Raw genomic sequence first — 15,893 nt, forward strand, 5'->3', positions numbered from 1 at the left:
GCATTTATAGTGAAGCTAGATAATCGTACAAGGGAGAAGTGTTAGAGGGTAATGTTGAAATCTTAACTGAGGAAGTGTGAGAGATGGATTGAGTGGAATGTAAATAACAGAATGAATTGTTTGGACTGAATGGTCTGATTTTGTACTCTAAATGCTTCAGCATTTCTTAATCAATTATCAACCTCATCTAAGTACTGAACTCAATAAAGTAATCTGTTTGCACTTGAAAGCAGTACTTCAATCAATACAACTGTAAAATCACTATCACTGGAGTTCCATTTCCTACTACAATTTGTCTTTGGACTTCTACTCTTCCATTAAGCTCAACACATGGTCAAAGTGAAAGTGCAGCACCACATCCTGCCATTGTGCACCTCAGAGACTAAGTCTAATATTAGTTCTAATAACTTCTGCAATGCAGCTTGCAAGTTCTCTTGCTCGAAAGGACTGACTAAGTGAAATAACAGTTCGTATTTTTCCACCAGGATAGAGAGAAATGGGAAAGATTGCTCTTTGGATTAGGTCATTCCTTAAAAAGAAACACCATGCTGGTGATGTCAACATGCACCTTTCATCACTTCGATCACTAGGATGCTACAGTTCTGGCCATTGCCTGAATATTTTGTTCTTTAACTTACATTTCTCAAAGGCAATTAGGGCTGAACGATAGGTACTGACCTTTCCAGCAATATGAACATCCTATGATTGAATACATTTAAAAAATCCTGAATCATTAAACACTTACTTCAGCTATACACATTTTCCAAAATCTGATTAATATTTTTAATATCTGTCACCATATCAGTTTTTCGGGATGTGGCAACTGGTTGTGGGGATGATGGGATTTGATAATGTGAGGGTGGGGGAGCATCTGTTGAAGGAGTGAGGGGACATGTCAGGTCCCAGCGGGATTTCAGATCCCAGAGCAAATGTTGGATCTTGGGGAACAGGGATGTTGGTCTTGGGAAATCAGTGTGTGGCAAGTGTAGTTGGGGGTGAGTGAGCTAAGTTCTTTTTATATTCACTCATGGGACATGGGCGTCGCTAGCTGGCCGGCCAGCATTTATTCCCTATCCTCAGCTGCCCTTGAACTGAGTGGCTTGCTAAGTCATTTCAAAGGACGGTTAAGAGACAACCAGATTGCTGAGGGGTCATACATAGGTCAGACCAAATGAGGATAGCAGATTTTCTACCTTGCAGGACATGACTGAGTCAGATAGGTTTCTCCAACAATCAAAAATGGCTTCATGATAATCAGTGGATTCTTAATTACCGGATTTTGTTTTGGAATTCAAATTCCACCATCAGTGGGATTCAAACCTGGGTGTCCAGAACATGAGTTGAGGTTCCGAATTAATAATCTAGTGATAACACTGCTGGGGTATTGCATCTTGAATAGGATCTGTTTAATAGTTAGACTCAGGAGTTGGACTGTATATTTCATAGACAAATTTTTCCTGAATACCTATTTTATTTAACTTCATTGGAACCATCCAAACCTCCATTTATCATGGTTGCTTTCAGAGTGCCAAACAGAGGAATTGTCCAGAGGAAAATTCAGTTACCCATGCAATTCCACTGGAGTCTGCTATGATGAGGATTCTGCAGCATCCCCATGCACAACTCTTATTTATACCGGCATAACAACTCTCTGGCTCACAGAAAATCTGTCCCAATGGGCTCTACTGTCCCAAAAATAACGTTCTGCCATTAATATTAGAACACAATACCGATCAAAATGAGTGCTTTCTTTATCTCTTTTGAAAAAAGCCAATGAATCCAGAACATTCATATGAAAGGAAAATACTATAATGCTGGAAACCTGAAGTAAAAATGAAGTACTGGAAAAATGTAGCAGGTCTGGTATCTTCTGTTGGCTCTTAATGTTTTGCATACAACATGACTCTTCTTCAGAACTCAAAGGAGCTACAGAATGGATGAGTGACATGAAATTTTCCGCTTTTGTACTTTCCCCATCAAGATTCAATATTGAGTTCCATAACAGTACATCCCTACCTTCCCTCAGGCATGTCTTGCTAGCTTTGCTCTCCAAAGCAGACCCATATTCTCCTTTCTACAGTTAACATTTACACCTTATTTACATATCTATGTTTCCTTAGTTATCACCATTATCAGCTGCCTTTGTCTTTTGCTCTGGGCACTCTCACAACCTGTTCCACTTGACCCTTCTCCCGCTTTGGCTAATGTCCAAAAACCACCATTTTTGAGTTCCAAAGCAGAGACAGGAATCAGAAACGTTAACTCAGAATCATTTCTCTCTTTACAGATGCTACCAGACCTGCTGAATTTCCAGCACTTGGTTTTCAATCCATAATATTCTCCAGTTTTAATGAAGGATTTGCATAATGATTGTCTAAGATAATAGAGCAGATTGCTTATATTTTTGAAAGCACATTACTACAAAGGTGTGTACGGAGCCAGAATTTAACAGTTCAAACTTCAGGAGAATCAGAAACTACAAGCTCTATGTGCTTAAAGCTAACCTGGCTCTCCTTTGTCCCTTTCGATGTCTCTGTCCAATCTGTTACCTTCTCGCAAGTGTTTCAGCATGTCTGGTCGCAAAGATTTCTCAGGTGGTTGTGCCTCATCAGATTTCTTTCTATCTCCTTCTGCTAATATAAAGTAACAAAGGAAAGTGAATATTTGACAGCGTCTTTCACAAGCTTGCTTTCCTTATATTTCATTAGTTTAGGTCAGGCACATCGAAATACAGGTGGAAAAATGTTTCCACACCTACACAATTTCCTCAGCTTCCTATGTATAACTGCATCATAATTCAACTTTAGAAAATTTATTCTGTATACTATTTCTTGTAAAATCATAAATGTTGAAAATACCATGACCAAGGTTTCTAAGTTTTATGGGGAGAAAGTGAGGACTGCAGATGCTGGAGATCAGAGCTGAAAATGTGTTGCTGGAAAAGCGCTGAAGAAGGGCTCATGCCCGAAACGTCGATTCTCCTGCTCCTTGGATGCTGCCTGACCTGCTGCGCTTTTCCAGCAACACATTTTCAGTTCTAAGTTTTATGGTTAGCTTCTACGTCAAGATACACACATTGAAGCTACCTGCCACATTAGCCACTATTAATAGCAGAATGTGATGCATATTGCGTCATCAAATGCCAACTTTATCTAAAGGTTCTCAAACAACAAACTAAAAATTAGACTTGAACCCAGACATGACGGAACTTTCGAGGACTTATGAGATAGGGCCTCTGTCTGCAACATTCGCCTTCATATAAATGGGCCTAGGGCTTTCCTTAAGCCCAGTTTGAGATTCACCGGACAGAAGATATATGGTATGGCAATAAGATTAGGATTTGGGAGGAATTCTGGTAATCTTTGTATGAGACTACTAGGCACTTAAGTAATTCCACGTTAGGATTTTGCAGTGATTTGGAGTGAGGTAGTGCAGCAGAAACAAGAGGCGAGTGATTGGGTAATGCAGTGTAGGCATCTCAAAAACAAAACTGAAATAAGAGAATCTTCCTGGCTAGATATTTTAATATGGTCAGCAGCAAGTTTGACAAACCAATTCAGCATTTATGGTGGAATGAAAGGCTCACAGATGATCATAACTCAAGATTTTAAATGCTACCTATAGGTTGTATCTTTATGTTCTACTTGTATAATTACTGTATATAAATTTGATGACCGAATTCTGCAAATTAAACTAAGCTCAGGAATGATGCTTGCAAAACATCCTCTCTTGGAGGGGCTAGGAAAGAAACACTAAAACAGGCAGAATATAGGGGGCAGAAAAGATTGGATTGCAGCTTTTGGCTTGTCAGGCACGCATCCATTAACAGGCAGTATGGACAGACTACTGCAAGAAGGAATGGCTCAGTAAAATATCACAAGAGGTTATACATGAGGTTCACTACTATCAAGGACAGAATAGACTACAGTACAGATATAAATGAGATAATGAGGTGCCATTCATGGAATATTACAAGGTAGTAAACTACAGCATTGTAGAAACTATAGAACATAAATAATTTGAGCAGTCCAACAAGCTTATGTTAACGTTTACACTCTATGCAAGCAGACATCCTAACTCTATGTTCTTGATTTTATGATGTAGCACTGTTAGTGTTGGACTGGGGTGAACAAAATCAGAAGTCACACAACACCAGGTTATACTCCATGTTTATTTGAAATCACAAGCTTTCAGAGCACTGCTCCTTTTTCAGGCAACCTATAAATTCTGTGCCTGTGCACTTCCCTCCACTTCATCTGAAGGAGCAGTGCTCCGAACGTTTGTGATTTCAAATAAACATGGAGTATAACCTGGTGTCATGTGACTTCTGACAGGATTTTATGGTCAGCACCAAAGTGATGGCACTCACAACTGACCTCCACAAAGATTGTGCAGGCTGTCTAGCATGGATCTAACTGTTTTGTTCAGAGGTTTTCTTAAATTACAGTTGAAAATATTGATTGAATTTAAATGCATATAGAATATGAAAAGCTTCTGTCTTTTCACTGCATGCTGCCCAATAACGGGCCTGTGGGATTTGATTACCATGGAGACTAAGGGCAGAGATCAATTGGCTGGATGGCTGATCTCTGATGCAGCAGGATGACAATGGCATGGGTTTAATTCCCATATCAGCTGAGGTTACCATGATAAACTCTCCTTTTCAAACTCTCCACTCGCCTGAGGCAAGGTGACCCTCAACCTGATGAAACAGCAGCCCTATGGTCATTTGGGACTACAGTGAGAGAGATGTACAGACCCTTCGGTCCAATACTTCCATACTGACCAGATATCCCAACCCAATCCAGTCCCACCTGCTAGCACCTCGCCCATATCCCTCCAAACCCTTCCTATTCATATACTCATTCAGATGCCTTTTAAATGTTACAATTGTACCAGCCTCCACCACTTCTTCTGGCAGCTCATTCCATACATGTACCACCCTCTGTGTGAAAAAGTTGGCCCTTAGGTCTCTTTTATATCTTCCCCTTCTCACCTTAAAACTATGCCCTCTAGTTCTGGACTCCCGAGACTTGGTCTATTTACCCTATCCATGCCCCTCATAATTTTGTAAACGTCTATAAGGTCATCCTACAGCCTCCAATGCTCCAGGGAAAACAGCCCCAGCCTGTTCAGCCTCTCCCTATAGCTCAAATCCTCCAACCCTGGCAACATCCTTGGAAATCTTTTCTGAACCCTTTCAAGTTTCACAACATCTTTCCGATAGGATGGAGACCAGAATAGCATGCAATATTCCAAAAGTGGCCAAATCAATGTCCTGTACAGCTGCAACATGATCTCCCAACTCCTGTACTCAATACTCTGACCAATAAAGGAAAGCATACCAAACATCTTCTTCACTATCCTATCTACCTGCGACTCCACTTTCAGGGAACTATGAACCTGCACTCCAAGGTCTCTTTGTTCAGCAACACTCCCTAGGACCTTACCATTCAGTGTGTATAAGTCCTGCTAAGATTTGCTTTCCCAAAATGCAGCATCTCGCATTTATTTAAATTAAACTCCATCTGCCATTTCTTAGCCCATTGGCCCATCTGGTCCAGATCCTGTTGTAATCTGAGGTAACCTCCTTCACTGTCCACTACACCTCCAATTTTGGTGTCATCTGCAAACTTACTAACTGTGCTGCTTATGCTCACCTCCAAATAAATTATATAAATGACAAAAAGTAGTGGATCCAGCACCGATCCTTGTGGCATTCCACTGGTGACAGGCCTCCAGTCTGAAAAACAACCCTCCACCACCACCCTCTGTCTTCTACCTTTGAGCCAGTTCTTCATCCAAATGGCTAATTCTCCCTGTATTCCATGAGATCTAACCAGTCTCCCATGGGGAACCTTGTTGAACGCCTTACTGTAGTCCTTATAGATCACGTGCTCACTCTGCCCTCATCAATTCTCTTTGTTACTTCTTCAAAAACTTAATGAAGTTTGTGGGACATGATTTCCCACGCACAAAGCCATGTTGACTATCCCGAATCAGTCCTTGCCTTTCCAAATACATCTACACCCTGTCCCTCAGGATTCCTTCCAACAACTTGCCCACCACCGACATCAGACTCATCAGTGTATAGTTCCCTGGCTTGTCCTTACCACCCTTCTTAAACAATGTCACCACGTTAGCCAACTCCAGTCTTCCCACACGTCACTGCGACTATCGATGATACAAATATCTCAGCAAAGAGCCCAACAATCACTTCCCTAGCTTCCCACAGAGTTCTAGGATACACCTGATCAAGTCCTGGGGATTTATCCACTTTTGTGTGTTTCAAGACCTCCAGCACTTCCTCTTTTTCTTTCAGGATGTCACCATCTATTTCCCTACATTCTATATCTTCCATGTCCTTTTCCACAGTAAGCACTGATGCAAAATACTTGTTTAGTACCTCCCCCATCTCCTGCGGTTCCACACAAAGGCCGCCTTGCTGTTCTTTGAGGGGTCAACAGTGTGGTGCTGGAAAAGCACAGCAGGTCAGGCAGCTGAGAAGCAGAAAAATCGATGTTTCGGGCAAAAGCCTTTCATCAGGAATGAGGCTGGGAGACTGGGGGGTGGAAAGATAAATGGGAGGGGGCGGGGCTAGGGGAAGGTAGCTGAGAGTGCAATGGGTGGATGGAGGTGGGGTAATGGGAATAGGTCGGAGGGGAGGGTGGAGTGGATAGTTGGGAAGGAAGATGGACAGGTGGGCAGGTCATGAGGGCGGTGCGGAGCTGGAAGGTTGGAATTAGGATAAGGTGGGGGAGGGGAAATGAAGAAACTGGTGAAATCCACATTATGCTATGGGGTTGGAGGGTCGTGAGGCATAAGAAGAGGCGTTCTTCCTTCAGGCATCAGGCGGTAAGGGAATAGCGATGGAGGAGGCTCAGGACCTGCATGTCCGCGGTGGAGAGGGAGGGGGAATTCGCCACTGTGCGGTGGGGTTGGTTGGTGTGGGTGTCCCGTAGATGTTCCCTGAAGTGCTCTGCGAGTAGGTGTCCTGTCTCTCCAACGTAGAGGAGACCGCATCAGGAGCAACGGATATAGTAAATGGCACGTGTGGAAGTGGAGGTGATACTTTGATAGATGTGGAAGGCTCCTTTGGGGCCTTGGATGGAGGTGAGTGGGGAGGTGTGGGTGCAGGTTTTGTAATTCTTGCGGTGGCAGGGGAAGATGCCAGGAGGGGAGGTTGGGTTGTTGGGAGGTGTGGACCTGACAACGTCGCTGAGGGAACGGTCTTTACGGAAAGCAGACAAGGGTAGGGAGGGAAATATGCCTCTGGTGATGGGGTCCGTTTGTAGGTGGTGGAAATGGTGGAGGATGATGCGATGTATGCAGAGGTTGGTGGGGTGGAAGGTGAGGACCAGGGAGGTTCTGTCCTTGTTGCAGTTGGAGGGGTGGGGTTCAAGGGCAGGGGTGAGGATAGTGGATAAGATGGGCTGGAGGACATCAACCACCATGTGGAAGGGAAAGATATGGTCTTTTTTTTTGGCTATCTCGTGTGTTCTGTGGTGGAACTGGTCGCCCTGGGAGCAGATGTGGTGGAGGTGGAGGAATTGGAAATAAAGGATAGCATTTTTGCAGGAGGCAGGGTGGGAGGAGGTGTAATCCAGGTAGCTGTGGGAGTTGGTGAGTTTGTAGAAAATGTCAGTGTTGAGTCGGTCACAGTTGATGGAGGTGGAGGGGTCCAGGATGAGGAGGGAGGTGTCAGAGATAGTCCAGGTGAGTTTAAGGTCGGGGTGGAATGTGTTGGTGAAGTTGATGAACTGTTCAACTTCCACTAGGTGGCGCCGATGCAGTCATTAATGTCACGGATGAAAAGGTGGGGAGTGGCACTGGTGTAACGGCGGAAGATAGACTGTTCCACGTAGCCGACAAAGAGACAGGCATAGCTGGGACCCATGCGGGTGCCCCTGGCTAGCTCTTTCGGCTGGAGGAAGTGGGAGGATTCGAAGGAGAAACCGTGAAGGGTGAGGACCACTTTAGCCAAACGAATTAGTGTGTCAGTGGAAGGGTACTGGTGGGGATGTCAGGAGAGGAAGAATTGGAGGGCTTAGAGGCCTGGTCATGGCGGATGGAGGTGTATACTTTGAGGGGCCCTATTCTCTCCCTAGTTACCCTTTTGTCCTTAATGTATTTGTAAAAACCTTTTGGATTCTCCTTAACACTATTTGTCAAAGCTATCTCATGTCCCCTTTTTGCCCTCTTGATTTCCCTCTTAAGTATACTCTTCTAAGGATTCACTCGATCTATCCTGTCTATACCTGACATCTGCTTCCTTCTTTTTCTTAACCAAACCCTCAGTTTCTTTAGTCATCCAGCATTCCCTATACCTATAGCCTTTCCTTTCACCCGAACAGGAATACACTGCCTCTGGATTCTCGCTATCTCATTTCTGTGGGCTTCCCATTTTCCAGCCGTCCCTTTACCTGCAAACATCTGCCCCCAATCAGCTTTTGAAAGTTCTTACCAATACCATCAAAATTAGCCTTTCTCCAGTTTAGAAATTTAACTTATAGATTTGGTCTATCCTTTTCCATCACTATTTTAAAACTAAGAGAGTTATGGTCGCTGGCCCCAAATTGCTCCCCCACTGACACCTCAGTCACCTGCCCTGCCTTATTTCCCAAGAGGAGGTCATGTTTTGCACCTTCTCTAGTAGGGACATCCACATACTGAATCAGAAAAGTGTCTTGTACACACTTAACAAATTCCTCTCCATCTAAACCTTTAACACTATTGCAGTCCCAGTCGATGTTTGGAAAGTTAAAATCCCTTACCATAACCACCCTATTATTCCTACAGATAACTGAAATCTCCTTACAAATTTGTTTCTTAATTTCCCTCTGACTATTAAGAGGTCTATAATACAATCCCAATAAGGTATTCATCCCTTTCTTATTTCTTAGTTCCACCCAAATAACTTCCCTGGATGTACATCCTGGATATCCTCCGTCAGTACAGCTGTAATGCTATCCCTTATCAAAAATGCCACTCCCCCTCCTCTCTTGCCTCCCTTTCTACCCTTCCTGTAGCATTTGTATCCTGGAACATTAAGCTGCCAGTCCTGTCCATCTCTGAGCCACATTTCTGTAATTGCTATGGTATCCCAGTCCCATGTTCCTAACCATGCCCTGAGTTCATCTGCCTTCCCTATTAGGCTTCTTACATTGAAATAAATGCAGTTTATCAGTCCCACCTTGTTCTCTGCTTTGTCCCTGCCTGACCTGACTGTTTGACTCGCTTCCTTTCTCAACTGCACCCGTCTTAGATTGATCTTTTTCCTCACTATCTCCCTGGGTCCCACCCCCCAACCTTAATAGTTTAAATCCTCCTGAGCAACTTTAGCAAATTTCCCTGCCAGTATATTAGACTCTTCCAATTCAGGTACAGGTCACTTCTACCCCAAGAGAGATTCCAATGATCCAAAAATGTGAATCCTTCTCCCATACATCAGCTTCTCAGCCATGCATTCATCTGCTCTATCTGTCTATTCCCATCCTCACTAGCTCGCAGCACTGGTAATAATCCAGATATTACTACCCTCAAGGATCTCTTTTTTAAAATTCCTGCCTAACTCTCTATATTCTCCCTTCAGAATCTTATGCTTTTCCCTTCCTATGTCAATGGTTCCAATATGTACAATGACTTCCTGCTGGTCCCTCTCCCCTTTGAGAACATTCTGCACCCTCTCTGAAACATCCTTGATCCTGGCACCAGGGAGGCAACACACCATTCTGATTTGTCGCTGCTGGCCACAGAAACGTCTGTCTGTGCTTCAGACCAGAGAGTCCCCTAAAGCAATCGATCTCTTGGAACCCGACATAACCCTTATTGCATTAGAGCCAGTCTCGATACCAGAAACTTGGCTGTTCATGCTACATTCCCTTGAGAATCTATCACCCCCTACATTTTCCAAAACAGCATACTTGTTTGAAATGTGGATAGCCACAGAACATGCCTGCACTACCTGCCTACCACTCTTACCTTTCCTGGAGTTAACCCATCTACGTGACTGTATCTGCAACCCAGCCTCCCCCTCACTGAGGATGAACGGTTAGTCCTCAGCAAAGGCCTCACATTCATCCTTCTATGCTCGAGTAATGAGTTCGACAAGTGTTGTGACCTTGAACATTTCTTCCGCCGCCTCTGCCTCCGGGCCCACTTTTTCAATCAGGATACCCACCCACCCACCAAGGACCCCTTCTTTCACCTCAAACACACCCCATCCACCTGGACTCCCTGAAATGGCCTATTATTGCCCTCAATCTCTTCATTTCTAACGGATATCGACTACCTCAACCTGTCCACGCTTCTCACCTGCTCCCTCAACGCACAGCTCTGCACTCTGTCCGCTCCTACCCCAACCTCACCAAACCCGCAGACAAGGGGGGGGGGGCAGTGGTAGTTTGGCGGACCACTCTCTACATCGCTGAAGCCAGGCGCCAACTCGCAGACACATCCTCCTACTGCCCCCTCAACCAGGACCTCACCTCCCATCACCAAACTATCATCTGCCAGACCATCCACGTTTGGGGATCGCCCATCCTCAGCTCCAACCTCATCATCCATGAACCCCACACCTCTGGATTGTATCCCCTACTGAAGATTCACAAGCCTGACTTCCCTGGTTGACCCACTGTCTCAATATTGTATTCAATATTTATGCTGAAAATGTGTTGCTGGAAAAGCGCAGCAGGTCAGGCAGCATCCAAGGAACAGGAGAATCAACGTTTCGGGCATAAGCCCTTCTTTATGCCAACATAACATACAATTGCCCAGAATTGGTTGCAGGAACAACAATTAATCCTACTTGCCAATTCACTAGTTTCAAAATAGAGATTCTGCAGTGAAGGAGGTAGGTACCACTGCTATATCAAAGAGTGGCTTCAATTACACTTTCTTCAATGCAGCTGCCGATTACATTATTTGTGAAAGGGGATTCACCAAGTTGAAGGAGAAAAGGGGCTGAACATGCATACTTCACCTGCAAAAGTACTGCACTTTTAGATCTCCCCAGACACATGTGCTATCACAATGAAATGTTACTATCTACTTCATGCCAAAATAATGCAGGATATCCTTGTAGTATAGCTACAGACCATATGTCTGAACTAAAGAGAGGAAAATACATACCAGAGAGCTGGAATCAACTTATGAAGTTAAACACATGCTAAAGCCATGCAGTTTGCGAGGTAATGAGTATGAGAGATGAACAATTATTGGATATTAACATGGCTATAAAATATGGGGAATTGGTTGATGGGAAATATTCCTGTCATCAAAGCCTTGTTCACATTGTGACAAAGCAGTCATACACAACCTGGCACAAAATAAATCAGAACCTAATGCAGGTTTGACACACTCCCCATATTTGACAATAGAATCATGCCAACAGATCAGAAATTCAGTGGCAAGTGGGAATGAGACAGAATGGACAATTTAAACAACTTGTGAAGAAAACTGCCTACATAATGCTGCATAGACACAAGCTAACCATCAAGTCTCAGGAAATCAATTTTAAAGGAACTGTTACAACAGAAACCAGTTGCAAGGTAATAATCGTCAGAGTTAAAGACTGTAGTTAAAATAAACCTAAATAGCTGAAAGCCACGAAGAACCATGAGGCATGGAGTGTGGACAGCCCTTATTATCAGGTATAGGCAATCTATAACATAGCAGATACAGAAAGTTTATACTTTCAGTAAAGTGTCATTTTCTCACAAGTGTGTCTCAAGAAAGGAAACAAGCAACCATCAGATGTGACCTTCAAATACCACTCTGAACATATTACATAAAAGCCATGACTTAGACTGAATTACTGCAGAAAATTAGCCTGTTAAAGCTCAAGCTGCAGGTATACTGAACAAAAGATCCAATCCTTTCTTAGAATTCTTTCTGATAAGATACTGACACATGAGAATCACACTCTCATGTGAACTATTACTAAAACTGTAATTACTCTCATACAGGGGGACGTGATGGCCTACTTGTATTATTGCTGGACTGTTAACCCAGAGACTCAGATAATGCTCTGGGGACGCAGGTTTGAATCCTGTAACAGCAGATGGTAGAATTTGAATTCAATAAATATCTAGAATTAAAGAGTCTAATGATGACCATGAATCCATTGCTGATTGTCAGGAAAAATAATCTGATTCACTAATGTCCTTTAGGGAAGAAAACTCCCGGTCTGACCTACATGTGACTCCAGATCCAAAGCATCATGGTTGAATCTTAACTGCCCTTTGGGCAATAAATGCTACCTGGCCAGTGATATCCTCATCCCGTGAATAAATAAAGGATATGGATTTTTAACAACTATTGACCTGTGCAGCATCACATTTCTCAATAGTAAGTGACAATATACAATGTTTAGACTCATTTATTTCTCTACAGAAAATCCATTATGTACAAGACAGGAACGATAATTTTAGGAAGAAAGCATTCTCTATTTTTCTCAACATCATATAAAGCATTTCTTTATTTGGCATAATTCTAGGTATAAGCCACCTGAATTGATTATATTCTTAAAATCATAGTGTGAAACTCAGCTTCAGAAACATTTTGTTTTTACAGTATCTCATCTCAGTATCAAGAAAGCTGAAATTAGAGTTGGACAGCATGGATACATGCCCTTCAGCCCCATTTGTCCATGCCAACCAGATTTCTTAAACTGAACTAGTCCCATTTGCCTGTGTTTCGCCCATATCCCTCTAAACCTGTCCTACCCATGTTCCTGTCCAAATGGCTTTAAATATTGTAATTGTACCCATCTGTACTACTTCCTCTGGCAGCTTATTCTGTATGCACACCATCCTCCGTGTGAAAAAGTTGCTCCTCAAGCCCCTTTTAAATCTTTCACTTCTCACCTTAAACCTATGCCCGCCAGTTTTGAACTCCCCTATTCTGGGGAAAAGACATTCGCTATTTACCTTATCTACGTCCCTCATGATTTTATAAACCTCTAATAAGGTCACCCGTCAGCCTCTTATACTCCAGGGCAAAATGTCCCAGCTTATCCTTATAAATCAAACATTCCAGTCTTGGCAATATTCTTGTAAATCTTTTTGCATCTTTTCCAGTTTAAACTCCATCTGCCACTCCTCAGCCAACTCGATCAAGATCCTGTTGTACTCTTAGATAACCTTCTTCACTGGCCACTGTACCACCAATTTTGGTGCCATCAGTAAATTTACTAACCATACCTCCTATATTCTCATCCAAATTGCTTATATGAATTATGAACAATAGTCGACCCAGCACCGATCCTTGTGCAGACCACTGGTTACAGGCCTCCAGTCTGAATAATAACCCTCTACCATGACCCTCTGTCTCCAAAGCTATGCCCCCTTTTGTCCTCCTGATTTCCCTCTTAAATGTACTCCTATACCCTCTATACCCCTCAAGGGATTCACGGACATATGTCTCCTCCTTTTTCTTGACCAGACAGGTCATTGTCAAAAACATCATGAGCTATAGATCCCATGTTACTTTTCAGATTGTTGTTCATGCTTGTTTATCCACAGCATATTGCTTCTTGTCTTACATCACAGATTGAGAAAGAGAACATATGATAACAAAGCAGGATCTGCATATTCTAAACAAACGCTTATTAAGTGCTGCCTTTGTATGTTCCACAGTTCAGCAGTAGAATGGTTACAGTGGTATCAGCAGGCAATTCACATTGGCACTGTTCATAAATTGTATAAACATATCATATTTCTCAAAAAGTAGAAATTATTTGGGACCTGAAGGGCAGTTACTGTTATTGACATTGAGATTTCTACCATCCAATTACATCTCTGTACAATGAAATCTAAAACAGTTTGTAGATATACAGCAATTTTGGAAGCACTCAAGGTACAGATCGCAACACATCATGAGTTCCCATTTAACTCTGACATTCAACACTAATGACTAAATTTGTTTGTGCACTGGTACTGCAACAATTGCTAATAAAGTAAAAGAATGAACTGTAAACTATCCTAAATACATATATTATTCGGACAGAAAAGAAAACTATCAAATCACATTACATTTTAATTCATCAATATCTTTACCTCCTCCCATCTTAGTCTCAAAATGCCCATCCAGAGCTGTCCATAATATAGCTTATAATGTCTACCTATTCAACCTCTGATCCAGCTAGCAAGGTCTTGTTCTAGCAAAAAAGACACTCTTGTTTTATTCTACTTGCACCCTCGCAACTATGTCCCAGTTTGTTGCAGTCTTGTCTTTGAGCCACAAGCTTGTGAATTCAACACCAGGTATGAACACAAAAATCACAGTTGACAGTTGAGGGGTGACCTTATAGAGGTTTATAAAATCATGAGGGGCATGGATAGGATAAATAGACAAAGTATTTTCCCTGGGGTGTTGGAGTCCAGAACTAGAGGGCATAGGTTTAGGGTGAGAGGAGAAAGATATAAAAGAGACCTAAGGGGCAACTTTTTCACGCAGAGGGTGGTACATGTATGGAATGAGCTGCCAGAGGAAGTGGTGGAGGCAAGTACAATTGCAACATTTTAAAGGCATCTGGATGGGTATATGAATTGGAAGGGTTTGGAGGGATATGTGCCAAGTGCTGGCAGGTGAGACTAGATTGGGTTGGGCTATCTGGTCGGTATGGACGAGTTGGACTGAAGGGTCTGTTTCCATGCTGTACATCTCTATGACTCTATGACAGTCCAGGAAGTATTGTGGGAATATTACAGTGTAGAAAGTGCCATGTTTTGGTTGAGATGTCAAAATTTGACTGCTCTCTCAAATGAATGTAGAGGATCATACATCAATATTTCAAAGAATAACAAGGGAATTCTCCATAGTGCCCTGACTGATCTTTGTCAGTATTCGATTTAATAGAAAAATAAACAAATTGTCTCTGTGGGATGCACTTTTATGGAAATTGGCTGTTGCCTTCCTGACAATACAAAAGCAATTGCACTTCAAAAATTCTTAATTGGTTACACAGTGCTTGGGACATTCCAAGCTGTAAAAATGGTGATGTAAGCGCATGCCTTTCTTCATCACAAAGTAGTAAACAAATGATTATATAAAGAGACACAACCTGTGCTCAACCTAGAATGGCACTAATCTACAGAAATTTATAGGAGGTTAGTACATTTTTGTCAAACTAGACACTGCAAAACAATCAAAATTATTATACCAGTAATCTTTCACATAATACATATTATGACTCTGTTACTAACAATCCATTTATCTTTTTCTAAAAAACAATCCAAATTTACAGACTATTCCAATGACAAAGTCAGTGACGATGAAATGTCCAGCAATCCAAAAGAACCAAGAGTATACCAACTCAAACAACCTGTCAACAAAAATTGGCAGTAGACAAGATGTATCCTAGAAGCAAACAGCTATCAACTGAGACATAGAACACATATCTGCATAGCACAGGAAGAGACAGGTTCACAATGTTGTGCTAAACATGACGCTAAACTGAACTAATCCATTCTGCCTGCCCTTGGTCCATACCCCTCCATTCTTTGCATATTCATATGCTTATCTAAAAGTCTCCTAAATGCCTCCTCCACCACCACCACTGGTGTAAAAAACCTACCCCTCATCTCCTTTGAACTTTCCTCCTCTCACCTTAAATGCATGTCCCCTAGTATTAGACATTTCAACTCTGGGAAAAAGATTCTGACTGACAACCTTTTCTATGCATTTCATAATTTTATAAGACTTCTTTCAAATCTCCCATCTGCCTCCACCAGAGAAAACAATCTGAGATTTTCTCGCCTCTTATAGCTCATACCCTCTAATCCAGGCAGCATCTTGGTAAAGCTCTTCCCAACCCTCTCCAACGACTCCACCTCTTTCCTGTAATGTAGCGACCTGAATTGAACACAATACCCTAAGTGTGGCCTAACTAA

The 15,893-nt window shown here is 42.5% G+C and overlaps 1 protein-coding gene and 1 long non-coding RNA gene across 5 annotated transcripts in view; one reads left to right on the forward strand and one right to left on the reverse strand.

Annotated features, from left to right (window-relative positions):
• The window catches only part of LOC122559618 (tubby-related protein 3-like), a 137,575-nt gene that overhangs the window by 34,797 nt on the left and 86,885 nt on the right, over positions 1-15,893 (reverse strand). For 2 of the 4 annotated variants that reach the window (XM_087997278.1, XM_043709408.2), the window contains exon 4: positions 2,505-2,633. The exons of 1 other annotated variant lie outside the window; for it this stretch is intronic. In XM_087997278.1, the coding sequence (XP_087853404.1) occupies positions 2,505-2,633 (129 nt within the window). The remainder of the gene's footprint in view (positions 1-2,504; positions 2,634-15,893) is intronic. One more of the 4 variants, XM_087997279.1, reaches the window with a different exon arrangement.
• Positions 7,862-15,893, forward strand: part of LOC148146768 (uncharacterized) — a 38,622-nt gene continuing 30,590 nt past the window's right edge. Inside the window, exons 1-2 of the long non-coding RNA XR_015760446.1 lie at positions 7,862-7,964; positions 12,171-12,348. This is a non-coding gene — a long non-coding RNA (uncharacterized LOC148146768). The remainder of the gene's footprint in view (positions 7,965-12,170; positions 12,349-15,893) is intronic.

The sequence above is a fragment of the Chiloscyllium plagiosum genome, unplaced genomic scaffold, assembly GCF_037043375.1.
Source record: "Chiloscyllium plagiosum isolate Xiang-an unplaced genomic scaffold, Cpla_swu_hap1 HiC_scaffold_19, whole genome shotgun sequence".
In the NCBI taxonomy this organism is placed as follows: Eukaryota; Metazoa; Chordata; class Chondrichthyes; order Orectolobiformes; family Hemiscylliidae; genus Chiloscyllium; species Chiloscyllium plagiosum.